This window comes from Poecilia reticulata, chromosome 14, assembly GCF_904066995.2.
Source record: "Poecilia reticulata chromosome 14, P_reticulata-male-v2, whole genome shotgun sequence".
NCBI lineage: Eukaryota > Metazoa > Chordata > Actinopteri > Cyprinodontiformes > Poeciliidae > Poecilia > Poecilia reticulata.
In genome coordinates, this window is record NC_088843.1 from 12204194 (window position 1) to 12221909 (window position 17716).

At 36.7% G+C, this 17716-nt stretch overlaps 1 protein-coding gene across 1 annotated transcript in view; it reads right to left on the reverse strand.

Moving 5' to 3' along the window:
* The window catches only part of atrxl (ATRX chromatin remodeler, like), a 23463-nt gene extending 6582 nt beyond the window's left edge, over positions 1 to 16881 (reverse strand). Inside the window, exons 1-17 of the mRNA XM_008427552.3 lie at positions 16645 to 16881; positions 14578 to 14687; positions 14430 to 14485; positions 13784 to 13800; positions 13502 to 13623; positions 13313 to 13429; positions 12896 to 13005; positions 11619 to 11686; positions 9764 to 11523; positions 7804 to 7864; positions 2369 to 2526; positions 2058 to 2234; positions 1876 to 1972; positions 1321 to 1411; positions 1011 to 1196; positions 731 to 875; positions 129 to 238 (exon numbers count right to left, since the gene is read on the reverse strand). Of these exons, the coding sequence (XP_008425774.2) occupies positions 129 to 238; positions 731 to 875; positions 1011 to 1196; positions 1321 to 1411; positions 1876 to 1972; positions 2058 to 2234; positions 2369 to 2526; positions 7804 to 7864; positions 9764 to 11523; positions 11619 to 11686; positions 12896 to 13005; positions 13313 to 13429; positions 13502 to 13623; positions 13784 to 13800; positions 14430 to 14485; positions 14578 to 14687; positions 16645 to 16658 (3399 nt within the window). The 5' untranslated portion in view covers positions 16659 to 16881. The remainder of the gene's footprint in view (positions 1 to 128; positions 239 to 730; positions 876 to 1010; positions 1197 to 1320; positions 1412 to 1875; positions 1973 to 2057; positions 2235 to 2368; positions 2527 to 7803; positions 7865 to 9763; positions 11524 to 11618; positions 11687 to 12895; positions 13006 to 13312; positions 13430 to 13501; positions 13624 to 13783; positions 13801 to 14429; positions 14486 to 14577; positions 14688 to 16644) is intronic.
* Between the last annotated feature and the right edge of the window lie 835 nt (positions 16882 to 17716).

A 17716-nucleotide genomic window follows, 5' to 3' on the forward strand; every position in this document is an offset into this window, starting at 1 on the left:
TGAAAGTAGTTCAGGAAGAGTGCTGGAGTCTTTTTAATATTATGAGTTTAATATGTTTGGTTCCCTTCAACACTGAAGGGTCTAAAAATGTGTAATTCCCGAGTCCTGAAGGCATACATGTTCCTCACCTGCAGAGTCTTTCCCAAACCCATGCAGTGCGCCAGGATGCAGCCTGATCCGGGGGAAGAGTTGGCCTTCTTCACCGACTCACAGCAACTGTCCCAAATAAACTGGACACCTAGAAGAGCACAGCACCGATGTTGTAGGAAACTTTTCACTCGTGTTTTGTGACGTTCCTACAAAGTATAGAGGCGCGACCGCAATCGATTAGAACATGAGTGTGAAACTCCCACCTTTCAGAGCCCTGCAGCTTTTAGATGTGTTTTAAATAAATCAATGGCTGCAACTGACAATTACTTCAGTAATCGATTAATCTCATCATTGTTCCGTTAATCAGATTTTTAAAAAATGACTGTTTGGGACCCCTGGCTAATAATGTCACCAAAATGTTTATTTCAGTAATTCAAGTAAAACTAATTTCTATAGATCTAAGTCTGGTGACTCTTGAAGAACCGACTCGTCGGTTATCATTTGAATTAGGAGAGCAGAAAGCTAATATATTTCTCTTTTTCAAGTGAACGACTGAAATAAAATTATAATTAACTAACTCGGGTGCATTAGCAGCTAAAATCAGCAGTCAAATAGAGCGCGAATATGAGCACAAGCTAACCGTCCACTTGGTGAGGCTTCAGGCTCGTAACCAGGTTCCTGTGCACCTGAACGAGCGGCATCTTGGTCTCTTCGTCCTGGTCCAGGACCAGCTTGGTTGTGACGGGACATTCCACTTGAGACAACTCATCTGGGATTACAGTTATCTGGTAAGCAATGACAAACAATCAGCACATTTCTTAAGAACAAGAAAAAACACAGACCAAATCTATGTGAAGCCTCAACGATGCAACTACTAAGTTAACTTTCAAATTAAAAGTTTATAGGAATAATGGTTGCACCTCTCTCCAGTCCTCCATCTGTTGCGATCTATCCGCCAAACGCTGACGTCTCTCCTCTTCCTCTCTGAGGGCTTCTTGAGTCTCGGCACGGAGATTCTCGTCGTCAATAATTTTGCGGATCTTTTTGCGTCCTTTCGGGGTGCTTTTACTTTCACTGCTCTCCTCATTTGCAACCTCTTCGTCGCTCTGCTCAAGTTTCCCCAAAAAAACCCACAAGGTAAAATGAAAGACCTCATTTTCCTCAACCCAAAGGTAAAATCTGGAGATAAAGCTGTGAGACATGTGAAGTAGAAAGAAGTGATGCTGCTACCTTCTCAATACTGGAGTCAGACAGTAAAATGCAGGGCACTTGTTTGTTCAGTTCAAAACTACAAGCTGCTTCCTTTTTTCGTTTGCTTGATCTGGTGCAAAAAGAGAAAAGAATTAGACATTTCTCCATGTAAAAAATGTATCTACAATTAGAAGTAATAAAAATACTATTACCAATGTCTTGTTTTTTACTCTTTGATGTGCAATTTTGTTTTTATAAATCTTTTAGCTGCACTGATTTAAACGCGGGAGGACGATGATCCCAAACGGTTTAAAGCTACAAAGTGTCAGTATGTAAACATTTGAACCCGTTTGAGAAATTCAATGTAAAATTAACATTTATGCAACCAATTAAAAGTTTATGAAAAATACTGCTGCATGATCCTTTAAACCTGAAAAGTAACAGTTCAAATGTGTCTTTAATGTGATTTCCATCATGCGTTCATATGAACTCGTTTCCGGCAACACAGGGGCAACAAGGCTGTAACGGTTTTTTTATTTTTTCTTCGTTTGTGAGCATTTCTCTACCAAAGACGACGGTAAAAATGAAACGTACCTCTCGATCCCATCTTCAGCAGGATCATCCTCGGACTCGCTCAGCTCCTCGCTCATCTCCGTCTCTTCGCTACCTTCACTACAAGTCTCACTACCAGCTTGACAAGGGATAAAAACTAAACATTAGAGCAACGTTTACATTCCTCCTCCACCTACATTGGTGTAATTTGTGCGCTTGCTTACAAAACAGACGTTTCCTCCTGGTTCTTCCTTTGCTCTTCTGCATCCCTACTTCACCCTCAGTTTCTGTCTTGTCACTGGAAGCTCCCTCATCTAATGTGAGTTTGTGGCGGAGAAGATGGTGCCTGGACTTTGGCTCATCGAGCATGCTGTCTGAAGACTCTGAAACCAGGTCTTCTCCTGCACAGAAATATATTCTCCCATCATATCCACCTGGCAAACAGGCAGGACTCCAGGTGGATGCTTTACACTCAGCGCTGAGTCAGCACTAAAAGCTGGATTTGTTTCTTCTTACAAAAAGCCGAAAGACTTACTGTGAGCATCTGCTGTATTATCATCCTCATTGCCTTGATAAGGTTCCCGGTCGCCATCTGATTCAGACAGATCCTCCTGACTTTCCCCTTCGGAAGAAATGTCCCCATCCGAAGAGAGGTTGGCTTTAATTTGGGCCAATAGCAATTGCTTAGCGATTCTTTTAAAAGTAGAACACAAGGAAAAAGGCACCTGTAGTTTACTTTACAATTACTTAAATAATTTTAACAGATTTAATATATAATCAAAGATAAATAGTAACAACAAAGGAGGAAAATGTGGATGAAATCTCTATAGTCAAAGTCTGCTACTTTGCTAATGACTGTCCCTGCACTGATTTAACGTAAAAACTCAAAATGGTGTGAACAGACTAACTGAATTGTTTTTATAGAAATTTCAGATGATGTTCAAACTTAACCCTTTACAAAGGTTAGAAATAGGTCAGCTCTATAAATAAGGCAACTAAGATAGAAACATAATAAAAAAGAGGCAGAGACATTTTAAACGTAAATATTTATTACAGCAATTAATGTTCAGACAAAATAAAAATGAAAAAAAGGTCTTTGCATTTTTCTTGTTTTTAAGCAAAACAGGGGATCACAAGTCTTTTTCCATGCTTGTAACAGTTTTTTTCCCCAAGTGAAAAGTCACAGATTTCAAATGTAGCCCAATTTACTCTCAACCTTTTCAAAATACTGATCAACTCTGAACAAATGGGGCGAAAACTTAAATTTAGAAAGAAAAAAAGTTTTCTATAATTCTCTTTTTTTAAAAAGGCACAACACTGCATAACTGAGATGTTTGTTAAAAAAAAGTAACTTTATTTGAAGGGGTGTGCATAAGGCTGACATGACACTGTCATAAACATGACGTAACACCTGTTATGAACATAAAGAAGTCTTTATGAATGTCTATGACAGTTGTCATGAAGTGTCGTTCGGTAAATAATGACGCTTTTAATACAAAGTTGCTCTAAAAGTTGCATTAAAAGTCCATTAAAAATGCCAACTTTGCATGATTTTGTAAATTATGATAATTTAATGCAAGGTTGGCATTTTTAATGGACTTTTAATGCAACTTTGCATTAAAGTGTCATTTACCAAATAACACTTCATAACAACTGTCATAGACATTCATAAAGACTTCTTTATGTTCATGACAGATGTTATGTCATGTTTATGACAGTGTCATGTCAGCCTTATGCACACCCCTTCAAATAAAGTGTTAAAAAAGAATTACGTAGAATAAAAAGTTACCTCGCCCGTCTTTTTCAATCTCTGATGGAAAGTAAAAACAAAACAAAAAAAGAGGAAATGATCCCAAAAAGTAGTAAAAAATAAATAAGGCCGGTTTACAAATGTAAAAAGCGTTTGGTTTCAATACTACATGGTGTTATGAAGGATCAAAAGTATGTACAGCTACAAAAAAATATATACATGAGCTGCTGTAATGACTAGTAATCACCAGAAGTCTGTACTTCATGAGATGGACTTTGAGTTTATCGCGTCAACGTTCTCAGGTCAGACCCGGATCTGAAGGTGAGGTTTAAATGCTGGCCACGCCCAGTTTTTTCCACAAGTGTTACAAGATGATTAGATCTGAATATGTTAACATAAAAAATAATACAGTACAGTAGTTACAGCAGAGGTAAAAGACGAGCACCTTCAGTCTTGATTTAACTTAGAATAAAAGACAATCTAAATAGCAAACACTTATGAGGGTCACTAACACTCATGGGTTCCCCTGGACAACCACATGCGTTTCTACAATATCCGTTTAAAGTTTAAGCAAAAAAAAAAAAAAAAACACAAACAATATGAAGCTCACATTTCTGCTGACCATTTTCATCTACATGTACTAGCACTACCACTACAACTGAAACAGAGGGATGACAGATAGATAGATAGATAGAGGCCTAAAGTCCCAGATTAAGCGACAGTTTCCTAACAGCATTGTTTTCACTGCTGTGCTGTCAGAAAATCCAACCTGGAAAAACACGAGAGACAAACATGGATGTTGTTAAAGGGATTGTGGAAGTTTAGGTTGCTTTACATTTTAAAAGTCGTGTTTCACAGCCCACTCTCAATTCCCAGTATATACAAAGTTGCCGGTAATTTCTGAAAGGACTGACCTGCATAACTGCAGTTAGAAACGATTGGTTTTCCAGTTAGGCAGAATTTGGATTGGGATTGGTTTTTAATGGTCAGCAGAAATGTATACTCTGTGTATAGAAAGTGGTTGCAAAACATGAAGAACACCAGTTCAGGAAAGAGTCAGGAAATTCTGCTTTGGACAAGAGTTGACCAAATATTTAAATATGAATGAAATATGAATAAATTATATAACAGAAATGCATTTAAATAAAAGATGGATTGTGTCAACTAGATTCTATTTCTCTCTATGTAACAAACTCTATAAAGATGTTTTGTTTTTTTTAACTTTGGTAAAAAACATTGTATATCATAAATAATTAATTAACTGTCATTAGTAAACTTTGCGGGCTAACATGAGCTTGTATTTAATGCAATTGTGTGGGAGCTATTGTTAGCCAATAATCATAGTTTATTAAATGTTTTCAGTCTTGTTGCTTCATTGATACGACTTTATATTGCATAGATACTTCATTTAAAATTCATATATTAATTTAGAGTAAGTTTCTTCATAACAGTATTATAAACTATTTCACGGGTTCTAAATTAAATTTATATTAGAAGAGTGAGGTGTGCAAATGTATGGAAAGCAGGATTTTGCCACACAGACTAAACTACTTATTGCCAACACTCCTACTGCAACACAGTCCTCAGAATGACCAGTCAGGACTGGATAAATCAAAGTTTTCTTGGAGAGGAGAGTAAAAGCAAAACAAGAGACGTGAAGCTGTTCACGTATGAGCTTGTAATAAAAAAAAAAGTAACTTTTGATTTTGTATTTTCTTCTTTTTGCTTGTAACAGTTAATCATTAGGTAAAATAAAACAAGAGTGTGTCTGGAAGGTATCAACAAAGTGTGGCAACATGGAGCTTTTCTCCAAGCGCTGGTATGTGAAGGTCATCTTGGAGACTGGGATGGTTAAAAAACAAAAAGTAGAAATTTTGTGTCCGCCTGCAAGCAGCCACAGCTCTGAGGAGCATCAATATTGTTCTCCTTGTTGTAACATGATGTAATAAAACTCTCGAGACAAAGAATTCAGTTCTCATCATCTTATTTAACAGAAAACTGCATCAGAAACTGCTGAAGCTACTTCAAATGCAACACTATGAAAAGAAAGGAAAAACTTTCTAGCAGTGCAGCATATTTGTAAAGTGAACAGCATCTTCAACATTCTCAAATGTTTGCTATTTTCAAGCTTATATCTAGAAATGGAAAAAGCAGACACAAAGTTGGAAGTTCACAAGAAAACTTTGGGTTGAAGGGACCAAAGATTTTCTATTTAATGCCGTTGTGTTAAGAGAACTTGGTGAAACTTTCTGGTATTCACTATTAGCATTTCTGCTATCTCACTGTGCTGCAACTTGCATTCACACTCCCACTAGAGAAGCTGAGGATGTGGAAAATAGTGAATAATCATGAGAAAGCAAATAGTTATTTGTTCCTATAACATATTTTTCTCATAGAAATGAAATATAAGCTATGATAATGATAATCCTTGAGATTCTTACTTTGAAGAGACAAAGAAAGTAGTTCTCAAATTGTCTGAGCTAATAAAGCTAGCATATCAGACTAGCTTAAAAAAAGCACAGAAAAAGCTCCCTTTTTAAATTGTTTATCAGCATTTTGGATTGACAGTCGATTAAGACATGGCGACAGAGCGACTGAGAAGAATAAAATGATCTGCTAACACAGAGAAAGGTGACTGGCTAACCGTAGGTCACCTACTACACTTATGTCGGCATCTGCTAAAGTGTCGTTTCACAGTTTTAAATAAGTCACGACTGCCTTTGATCACCTCTGCTTAAAAATACTAAATCTGAGACACTAAACTGCAAATGTTTTGCTGTATGAACACATTGCTAATTGTATGCATGCACATTTTGTTGTGCTCTCCCTTTTAACTGTTTTAGCACTTCCAGACCATCAACATAAAAAAGAAATGGTTCTTGATGTTTTGCCTGATGAAATAAAGGTTTAACTAACATGAACCCAAATGTGCATTACCTCGGCTTCAGAGCTGATGCATCATTACGCCTATTATGTTGTATTGTGACTGCAAGCACACAAGCTGCACAAACACACTGAGTGTAAGTATCATCAAGTCAAATTTATATTATTACTCACGGTGTCAGAGAAAAAATACGCCGTTGGGTTAAATGATGAAACCATTTCAGTTAAATCAGGACTATTACTCAGGAAGTAAAACCAACAACGGTTGTATAATTTATGAGAATAAAACTCAAAACCAGTAATCATCAGTTGCTGATGCGTGTTTGGCAAGAGTCAGGCTAATTCTTTAGCAAACTTGTCCAAGATTGTTGTATGAAAAAGGCCCTCATTAGCAAATTAATGCAGCAGTGTCAATTTCAACTATACTGACCTATTGTAACATAATGATTATGAGGTAAGAAAGTAAAAGATGTATATACGGTGAAAACAATCAAACTTTAGACAACAACATATATCAAAAACTGAATGAAATGATTAAACTTAATTTTGAAATGGATATTGTATCATCTTCTCAAAACTTAATTCACACCAGAACCATGACACAATTCAGGCCCAGGCAAAGTATAAAGCTTTCAACAGACCTGCAACTACACCTGACTTTCTCCAATTCTCCAAAATAAAACTTAATCTGCATTTTCAAGTATCTTCTAAATATATTAAATTCATTTTGCATTCTGTTGAAATAAAAGATATATCACATTTTTTGCATGCAGGTCTCAAACTTTATACTTAATCTGTAATTAAAATTCAATCTGTTTTAGGTACTGTCACTGGTGGATAAAACATATGCGCATTGTGAACAGATTCAATGACATTTTACTTCAATCAAATCACAACGAATGAAAAATCTGTGCTTCATAAACAGACAAGTTGGCAAAGGTGAAAAAAAGGCCTTCACTCGTTTGAGTTTATGTTCCTGCAAGTTAAAGTCTACTACTGGAGTTATCCAAGCATACAGGGAAGAGAATCAAATAGTATATCGTAAAAAATGTATGTAACTTTTGTAATTAGATTATTATAAAGGCAATTTAAGACAGAGACAATATAGATAAAAAGTCACAAAGTTGATACATCTGTAGAAGTTCTTCTACTAAAATGTGTATTTGACTGTCGGAGCCCTGCAGCTACGTTTAGGCCGTGTCTGAAAAGACCGTAACTCAGTTCTAATGACTTGGATGTTCCCAGATTTGGCGCGGAAACCAGGATTTGGAGTTGCATCCTTTCTTTTACAGCTATACTCTTTTACAAACTCGACTTCCGGGCTTTTAGAACCGTACCTATTTTCAGGATCTTCATCATCTTCTGCTGCCCATGAGGGCCCAGACTGCTCTTCATCTCCTTGGGGGGGAAAGAAGAAAATAGAATTTGCAGATTGAGTCTGTTATTACCCAAAACAAGGCATTCGTTACCTGCAAAAACTGACACAGGACACAAGGTTATGTTCAGAGTGAAACTCCTTTATTTACAACCCACTAAGTCAATAGTTTGTCTTCCAAAGCACTAATTGCTGTAAGTTTTATGGAATATGTTTCAGACATATAAAGCATGAAAGTTCTGTTTGTCTTTCTTTGTAAAACATCTCAAGGCGAGTCAGATTTATTCAGGGAGGCCCTCTAAACATCAATTATCAAGTCTTTCCACAGAATTCCAATTAGATTTATGTTTGGATTTTGACAATGCCCTTCTGAATATGCTTAGAAGTAAACACTAGTCTGTTGTAGCCTCGACTGGGTGCTTTAAATAATTTTTCTGTACTGCCACCACAACATTTGTTTGTATTTCAAGACGCAGTGTTGGGATCCAGCCAAACTGTTTTGTTTGTGGGTCAGAAACGTTTTTTCAGTCTCATCTGACCGGAGTACCTTCATATTCCACATGTGGCCCCTTAAATGGCTTTTTGCATTTAGGTTTCTTATACCATTCTTGCAAAACCGACTTTTGTTCTTACCACATTTGCAGAGTCCACAACTAATATTTGTCTTTCTATTCAATCTCGCCCAATGTGCCGAGGATCTCTGCAGCTCATCCAGAGTTATCACATGCCTCTTTGTCAAATTTATCTTTATGGTGTAATTTTATACCATTTTATAAATATTATATACCTCTTTTCTCTTTTAGATCACACAAACAGCCTTGTCTTAAGATTGGTCAACTGGCCTCACACAGACAAACCCCTACACTGTCATAAAACAGCAGGGGATGAATCCTTAATGCCCGGGACTAATCATTGTGTTACTTTCCCGTATCCAGAACTTATCAGGATCAAAGGGCTTCTCTTTAACATCAAACACACGTCTTGCCATTTGTCTTAACAACAGACAAATGGCAAGACCATCTGTATTGAGCTCCACAAAATCTTTGGTGCATAACAATCCTAACCTTCACATTTATACTTGAATCAATTTGTTACTTCTTCTCATCTAGATTCTTGTAAAAGTATCTTTTCCTCAACAATTTCAGCAACAAGGCAGTTCAAACGAGAAAAAACCCCGACATAACCAAGAAACACTACATTACAGTGGCATAATAAGGAGGATTACTGAAAAGTTGTAAAATGTTTCAGTTATAAACCATTAAAGGCAATTCTAGGGGGGCCACCTGGCGCCTTCGCCCATATCAGAAACTGCCAGTGCATAAACGGGTTTCTGAAGATTTTATCTCAAACTTTCCTTTTGCATTTCTGTCCCAAGTTTGGTAAATCCGACCTGCAACTTACCTTTCACAATTAATATTCCTCTACAGTAAGATTTAAATTAGAAATTAGTTTACTATTTTAGGCCTGTCACAAAAACAAATTTTGCTAAGCGATTAATTGTCTCAAAAATTATTGCGATAAACGATAATATTGTTTGAAGACCATTTTAAGCTGATGTAATGGTAGTAATGCAAGAGATATTCTGCCAAAAATAAATACACTTTACTTTCAAATGAACACTTAACTCTGGAACTGGTAAACAAAATAAACAAAACAACCAAAAATGAAAATAAAATTGACTCTCAGTCTCCGTTACCAAAAAATGCATTTGAATAAAAACTAAACACAACATATGACACATTTTTCATCCAGTATCATCAATAGAAAAAGGCAGGAAGAAACGATAAAGCTGATACTTTAAAATGAGGTCGATAACTTTCATTTATCTTGTGATTGATTACTTATCGTGACGGGCCTATTAAATCATAATAAAGGATATAAGTTCAGTAAGAAAAAGTAATAGACAGGTTAGAAAAGCTCACCTGAGGATTGTTGGAATGCTGCTACTCCAAGTGACGCCACATTTTCTGTGATCGGTTTCATCTTCTGATCACTTACGTCGCTGCCAGAGTCGTCTTCTTGTTCATCATCGCTCAACGAGGATGACGAATCAGTCACATCCTGATGGCGTTTCCCTTTAGACTTGCTAGCTTGCATCCTCTTCTGCTTTCTCACCACGCCTTCCTCTTCTCTTCTCATGAGATGAGGCTTCCCGATCGACCTCACCGTATTTAAGTGTTGTATTTCCTTCTGAGAGTCTTGATCATCACTTGAGAAATCTGTCCCGCTCTCCTGTCGAGCCTTAACTACTCTGCTGCCCGATTCCGATTCAGATGAGCGGTCCAGCATCTTGCGTTTTTGCCGCAGCTTCTCCGGCGACATCGGACTGTTCTTGGTGAGCCAAAACAGGCATTTCTTGGCCACCTTGTCTGGAGGTGCTTGGTTTCCGTCTTCGTCGCTCTGAGGTTCGTCTGAGCTGTGCGTCATCGCTGCCCGCTCTAGAAGGGCAGCAGGTACTTCATCTGAATCTGAATCATCTCTTGACCGGCTCAAATTCTGCTCATCATTACCCGTGGCAGGCACTGTGTTGGGCGTCTCCTCGGGTTCAGAGTCACTCTCGCTGTCTACGCCTGAAAGTGATGGTTTGATTATGATGTCACTTTGTCTCCGCAGCGGAGTCGTCTTCAAACGAGGGGATCGTCTGTTGCCTTGTTTCTCCTTCAGCAAGACCGGCGTACTAGCAGTGTCAATGCTCATCTGTCTCTCATCTTTAGGACTTCCAACAACCTGTTCTTCCGATGCATCCTTTCCCTTAGATTTATTTTCCTCCTCAGGGAAGTTTTCATCCAACTTTGGGACATCGGCTGATTCTTTCTGCTCCATAGGTACAGGTGTAAGTTGTACAATTAGTTTTTTAGACATGTCGACCTCGCTTGAAGATGACGTCAGGCCGATGTTTTCAGAACTTGAATCTAGCTCCTTCTCAGAACAGTCATTTGTGAGGTCAATGTATCCTTTGGAGTCAGAGTCATTGTCTTCAAAGTGCTCAGCTGCCAGTTTCTGCAAGCTACTTAAGCGTCTTTTATCAGACTTATCCAGCTCAATGTCTGAATTTCTCATAAGACGTTTGCAGTCACTGCTGAGGATATTTTCCCAATTGCTCCCGACATCCAGGTCCCTAAATTCCTCCTTAAGGCTGTCTTCCAGTGCGGTGAGAGACTTTCGCAGGCCTTTCACTACAGCTAAAAAGGAGTTCAAATACACAGCGCGAACACTGGACGTGGGCTTGCTTGTTGTTACCGTCTCAATGAAACTGATGAATGTTTGGTTTAAGGCGTTTGTTGAGTCTACCAGATGTTTTGCCTTTTTAGTAACATCCTTAGAAACTTGCAGATTATTGTAGTTAAAGATCACATTCCCATCCATGCCACTGTGGTCCCATTTATCCAAAGGAATGTTCTGCGCAGAGCGTTGTGACAGTATGCGGTACAGTTCAGACTTCTCCGGCTCCGCTCGGTTCCTCCTCCGCTGATGAGGCCACAAGGGCTCCACATTTTCCAGGACGTTGTCACAGGCCATCACCAGGTCAAAAAGCGGCTCTGGGCTGCACACGTAGCAATACCATTTGCTCTCCAAGATGCTGGAGAGCTCCTTCCTGCCCAAATTTCTAAGAATGCATTTCTTGCAGAAAGCATTACTACAGTAGTCGCAGCAGATCAAGTTGCCTCCTTCAGCACACCACCTACATGGAAAACATAGCGAACGAGGTAAACAGCTTATTGTGTAATGTCCTTGATATTTCAAATAAAATAGTATACTACATACAAGCAATCTCACCTGCATTGCTCATCCATGCCATCTCTATCCTTACTGATATCATCACTCGAGTAATAATTGTAGCATGACTAATGAAAGAAAACAAATTGTTAGTTTGTCATATGATATGTGCAGCCTACAAATCTACCAGCTGTTTGGAAACTCAGACATTTATGACTTCCATATTTAAATCTTCAAAGGGTTACATATTTTATATAGGTCAAAGTTTCTTAGTACTGCACCACAAGAAAAAAAACTCTGTGGTCTTCCATTGTTGTTTATACAGCCAAACTTTACAGTCATGAAACAGCATTCAGACACCTCAATCCCTTGATCTACAGCTACATAAATATACTTTCCGCCCGACCTCAATATACCAAACAAAGCATAAGTACTGACTACGAAACTGATGACATTCCAAGGTAAAGAACGTAAGAAGTCTTTGCTTCCTGAGGGTAGAACAAATGCTCAAATCACTGGTAAATTTAAGGCAAGTTTGTTTGTGTAGCACAGTTTATTTGCAAGGTAATGCAAAATATATAATCCAGAGTGCTATACAGAAAAATAAAGTCAAAATAGTTTCTTCTTGCCGTAACTGTTTTGCTCAATTTGAAGATTTACATGTAGGTTTAACTTTGCAATGGTAAACGGGTAAAGACTAGAAGGTTCTGTTGAACCGTGTAGGACATCAATGGAGCATTTCTGAAACAAACGCAACACCTTCATTACAATACAATCAAAAAGCTCTTTAACTAAAATGATTTTGTTCAAAAAGACAGTAGGCACAGAAATCATTTTAGTTTTTATTCCAGCTAATGAACATTCAAACTACAGTTTCTCAGAAAATTTATATATTTTTTATGCAGTATGGATTTTTAAAATAAAATGTAATATTCTAAGATAGATTGAAAAACTCTAAGACATATATTTTATTATTTTGCCTTTTCATATTTTATTATGAAAGCAGGTTAATTACGGTTTGCCTGTCAACACTGTGAATCAAATTAACAGGAGTGAAATTCGGTGAATACATCCAGAGTCAGTCTGAAAATTTTATCCTAAATTTGTACGAGTGCTTGCAATAAAGAAAGAAACAGAAAAGAACCAAAGTGGGAATGTTTTATATTAACAATGTTAACCTTACTCCAGTAAATAAAATATTCTGATAATCACTCCACCATCAACATAAAATAAAAAAAACACAACATGCTATTAAGCATGTTTGCCAATGATGCTAATCAGCTGACTATAATGAATCAATTATTTTCTTGCTCTTAGGTGCCAGGACATAGACTTACCTTGCAAATAAGCACTTTCAGAACAGGATGTTGATAAAGGAAATCTCTCCGGAAGTGGTTAACTTGTCGGCCACACGCAGTACAACACACAATTCCCACATGCTGCCCTCCTGGGAAACGACAACTCTATCATTAGCGACAACATGGTTATACAAATCATTTGTTGGATCATGGATCTACTTGAAAACACGACTGAATGTTTATAGCAACGTAAGAGAGATCTTTTAAAACAAACTGACAAAAATGTGTTTTTATAAAAGAGAAATGAAAAATCCACTTTCCAACAACAAAATAAATTATTGTATAAGACCACAAAACACTGCTCTCTTAATTTATTCAAATTACTAGAGTCACAACTGGGTTATTGATAATATTACCTCTACTGCTCATAAGAATTTAATTTGTGTAGAGGCTGACCTGCACGTTTCCTTGAAAACTCTTTCCGAAGTACCCCTGGCTTGCGACTACGAAATTCTGGGCCTCTGAATTCATCTCTTCCGTTGTCCACTGGCTCAGGTCTCACCAGCACCGTACCTGTCAAAGCAAGAGGTTAAATCCAACAACAAAGCAGAAAAGGGTCGGCAGAGGAAAAACTGCAACACCTACCTTTAGGCAATCTAGTAACGTCAAGGTGACCATTTGAGCTGACGGGCATCTCAAAGTCTTCACTTGCATTTGATTCGCCAGATTCATCCAGTCCGGAGTGCTTTACAACTACTGAGGGTTTTCTAAAATATCAGTAAAAGTAAAAAAATTAAAATGCTAATTACAAAGCTTTGCAACAATTATCAAGGTTGAAATTAAAATATTTTCCCTCATTTATCCATTTGGGAGGTAAATAAAAACTTTTTACATTAACTTGTCTGTAGAAATGAAGATTAAACTCACCTTTTCGAATATCTAGCCTGCAAAATAAGAGATTGTAGGTTTAGTCTTAAGGAATTTCTATTTTTTAAGCCATAAACAAGCTGCACGTTTCTTCAAGTTTACAAAAATGCAGCAGAATTAATAAACTAAATTCTATAGTTGAAAGATATAAAAACAAAATGTCTTTGTTAGCTATTCCAAGATTAGTCGACATGTAGATTGTAGATAGATATGCTGGTCTTTAAACTATTTTGCTGTAGGAATCGGTGAAGTAGAAAATTAAACTACTTAAGCTTCAGATATTTGTGACAATAATTTTTAGTTTTACAAATTTCTAAATATTTACCAAATTAAAAAAAGTTACCTTGGATTAAATTTTATCAATTTGATCAAAAAAATCTCATGAAGTAGTGAAACTGCTGCTTAAGAGTAATCAGTAATGACTTCATTTAATAATACAAGTTCAAGAAACAATCTGTGAAAACATTAAAAAAATAGACGCTGCGAAGCTAAAACTCCTAATTTCACTGAAGTTGTTGGGATTTGCAAATGTCCCCAATTGAAGTTTATAGTTTTCAATCACATGACCAGTCAGGAATAATGATTTTGTTAGGATTATTGGTTTTTCCACGGTGTTCAACACATTAACTAACCAAAGCTTATTTACCTCTGTAACATTATCCACTCTTGAGTTCTCCACAGAAAACCGTTTGTTTATCTGACCTGTAAACAGAAGATCAGTAATGTTTTTAAAAATATTATTACAAAGTTACCAGTGCTTTTTATTGAGTTTATTAAAACAAAAACACATGTACCATGATATTCATCTGATGTTGGAATGTCATATCTGTCCTCAATGCTGGAATGAACCAAATATTCATGAAGCTTGTCGACCAATAAATTCAGCTTGTTGCTGGAGGTTCCTCTGAAAAGTACAAAATAGCAGGTATTGCAATAGATTTATTATCTACAGCGCTATGAATTGTAGCTCAATTGATTCTGGTATATCTTAGATTTTTTTTTGGTCCCTTTAGAATATTGAGAGACAATGTTTTAAAATCTTTCATCATCAGAGAGCAAATAATAAATGAAGCCTAACAGCTTTACTCCACTTTAAAGGACAACATTTCTTCCTCTAATAGCAAACTATGCATGGCTTCTAACTGCATATTTAGACAAAAGGAATGCAAACAGACTTCAATCAAATGTTTGAGTGATGGCCAACCACGCACCAGTAAAGAAGGAATCAGAAGGCAACAAAGACTGCAGCTGAGCAACAACAAAGCATTTTTTTTCTCATAACTCACAGCTACATATATTCATGCCTTCAAACTTTGCTTTAACATAGTATATACAACAATGGTTCAATCAATCTTTGACCTTTTCTAGCCAATATTGTTCTTTTCTTTGTGGTCTGACCTTGCTGATTCAGATTTTTGACAAACTGCATTTTTTCCCCAGCAAATCATGAGAAAAAAAACATATTTTTTGGTAGTGCAGCAGTTTTTAATCCAAAAAAAAAAAAAAAAGAGGTGACAAAACTATCCACGTCATTGCATCAAAGAGGCATACTCTCTCCTTTTGGTCTTTCATCATTATCAGTTACTAAAATGGTTCAATAACTCTTGGGTTGTTTCAGATCAGATGTGAGAATCTACACAACAAGAATCCATGTATGTGGTTTCTTACATTGTTGGCATGGAAAGTGCAATTTCCTGATACATTGCAATGCAATAATCACAAAATCTTAACAATTGGTCAGACAAAACTTTTTTTAAAAGGTTTTGTTGGCTCTAGTGGCCTTTATTTGAAAGTAGTTCGACAGGAAGGAGGGTAATGAGAGAGGGGGAAGATATGCGGCAAATGTCACCAGGCCGGGAATCAAACCTGCGACCACCACCATGAGGACCAAGGCCTCAATACGTGGGTTATGCTTTGCCCTTGCGCCACCACAGCACCCCATGGTCAGACAAAACTGACACTACTGAGGTTAGGCATCAAACGGGACACCAGGTGTTATGATCCAGGGGTCAGAAATTGATTTATTTAGTTAAAAGTCATGTGAAATGTTGAGTCTGACACCATGTAGGCTGGTTATTCCTCTCAAAGTGTCACCTCTTTAAGAATGCTTGAGGTATAGACATGCACAATGTGCAGAAAATATACTCATGAAGACATACCAGAACTAAATATTTCATTCAACACAGTTCTTTGTGGCATCAATAATGAACTAACAATATATTTGCTACATATTGTGCCCCCTTATGTGGAAAACTAATCAACGATACCCATCTATTCCGAGCTGAATGGTACATTTCTAGTAAAATAAATTACATTCACTAGAAGCAACCATGATGACACTCGAGACCAACTACAACACATCAGCAGGTCCAACCTTTGCTGGAAAAAATCAGCAACTCATAAAGAAATGCTCTGAAAAGCGCAGTCTCTAAATTTCCAGAATAATTTAGATGATAGGACATCTAAGTGAACCAAGCTATTTATGACTAATTCATAACCATGGTTGTTTTAATAAAGTACCCTACAATATGTTATTCAGGATTTGTAATCACCGAACACCCATAAAATCAAGGCATCTCATAATCAATATATCGAACAACAGAGAGCTTAGCTCAGTCAAAGGAAAAATGAGATTATATAGCAGTGGTTGTCGCCGAAACATAACTACATATATTTGTGGCTAGATTTCTTCTCTTTTAAAGGGAAGCTGCAGACTGAGCTAAAGTTATTTATTTTTTGATTAATTTATGCTCCTCGTTAGCTTAGCTGTTAGCTAATTCCGCTAACAGTGAGCTAAGCTACTTTACCGTTACATTTGCTAGCACCAAGAGACGCCCCCCATTTCAAACTTTAGTAATTACCTTAAAGCGGACATGTCGAAAAGCAGCAGAACAACAGGAGTCGTTAAAAAATGTCACATTGCTTTAGGGTTCATTTCACTAAATTGCCAAAGAAAAACTGTGGCGCTAATTAGCCCTCAGCGAGGAAGCAAAGTGGAAAAAAACATGTCTTGTTCTAGCTCTTTTTACAAGATTGAAATATCGCCACCTTCCGTCGGGAGTAAGAATGGATGCCTTCTCCATCTTCTACTGCTACTGCTTCTTCTTCTTCGCCTTGAATTTTATTAATATTTATTTATAATAATATGCTCTATTGTCTCATTTCCTTCACAATATTGACATTTTGTGTATTCTGAGTAATGAGCTGTTAAGTACAGTATATGCACATCTTAATCTTACTAATAGTATTTCCTCTCTTCTGTTTCTCCTTCCTGTTCTCATTTCTCCTTCTCTTTTGAATCCGATGATACCACCTTCCTTTGTTATCGTTATTCCATTCTTTCTGTCACTTCTCCCTCTTTTTTTGTTTAATTATACTTTTTGCTTCTGATTTTAATGCATAACCTGAAGAACATTACAAAATTTTTCTGACAACTTTAGTTTTGATATTGTGTCTTCCATATTTGTCTAGTTATAACATTATTAAAAATTATTGTATTATAATTTGTTTACATTTTTTTATTTAAGAAAAACATAAAGATTAGCTTTGTCATTTGAAATATAATTATTTCTAATATGAACTGTGAATGAGAAATACAAAAAAATGTGCATTTTAAATAGTTTTTTAACTACCGGAGTATTAGACAAATATGGTGCATAACCCTACAAATTAAATCAATTCATAATGTTTTATTTTGATTTTGTGTGACAAATAATTAAGAAATAGAAAGAAAATCATTTCAAAATTCTAAGCATTTTTGGTTTGTAGCACTGCTCCCAAAAATCCTGTCCCTTCAGAAGTCACCTCGTTGGCAAATGGAGTCCATCTGTATGTAATTTAATCTTGGTATATAGGTAGATCCCAATAAATAATATAATAATACAATTGAAAAGTAAAGTTATTTTAAAATGTGAAATATGAAACATATAGAAA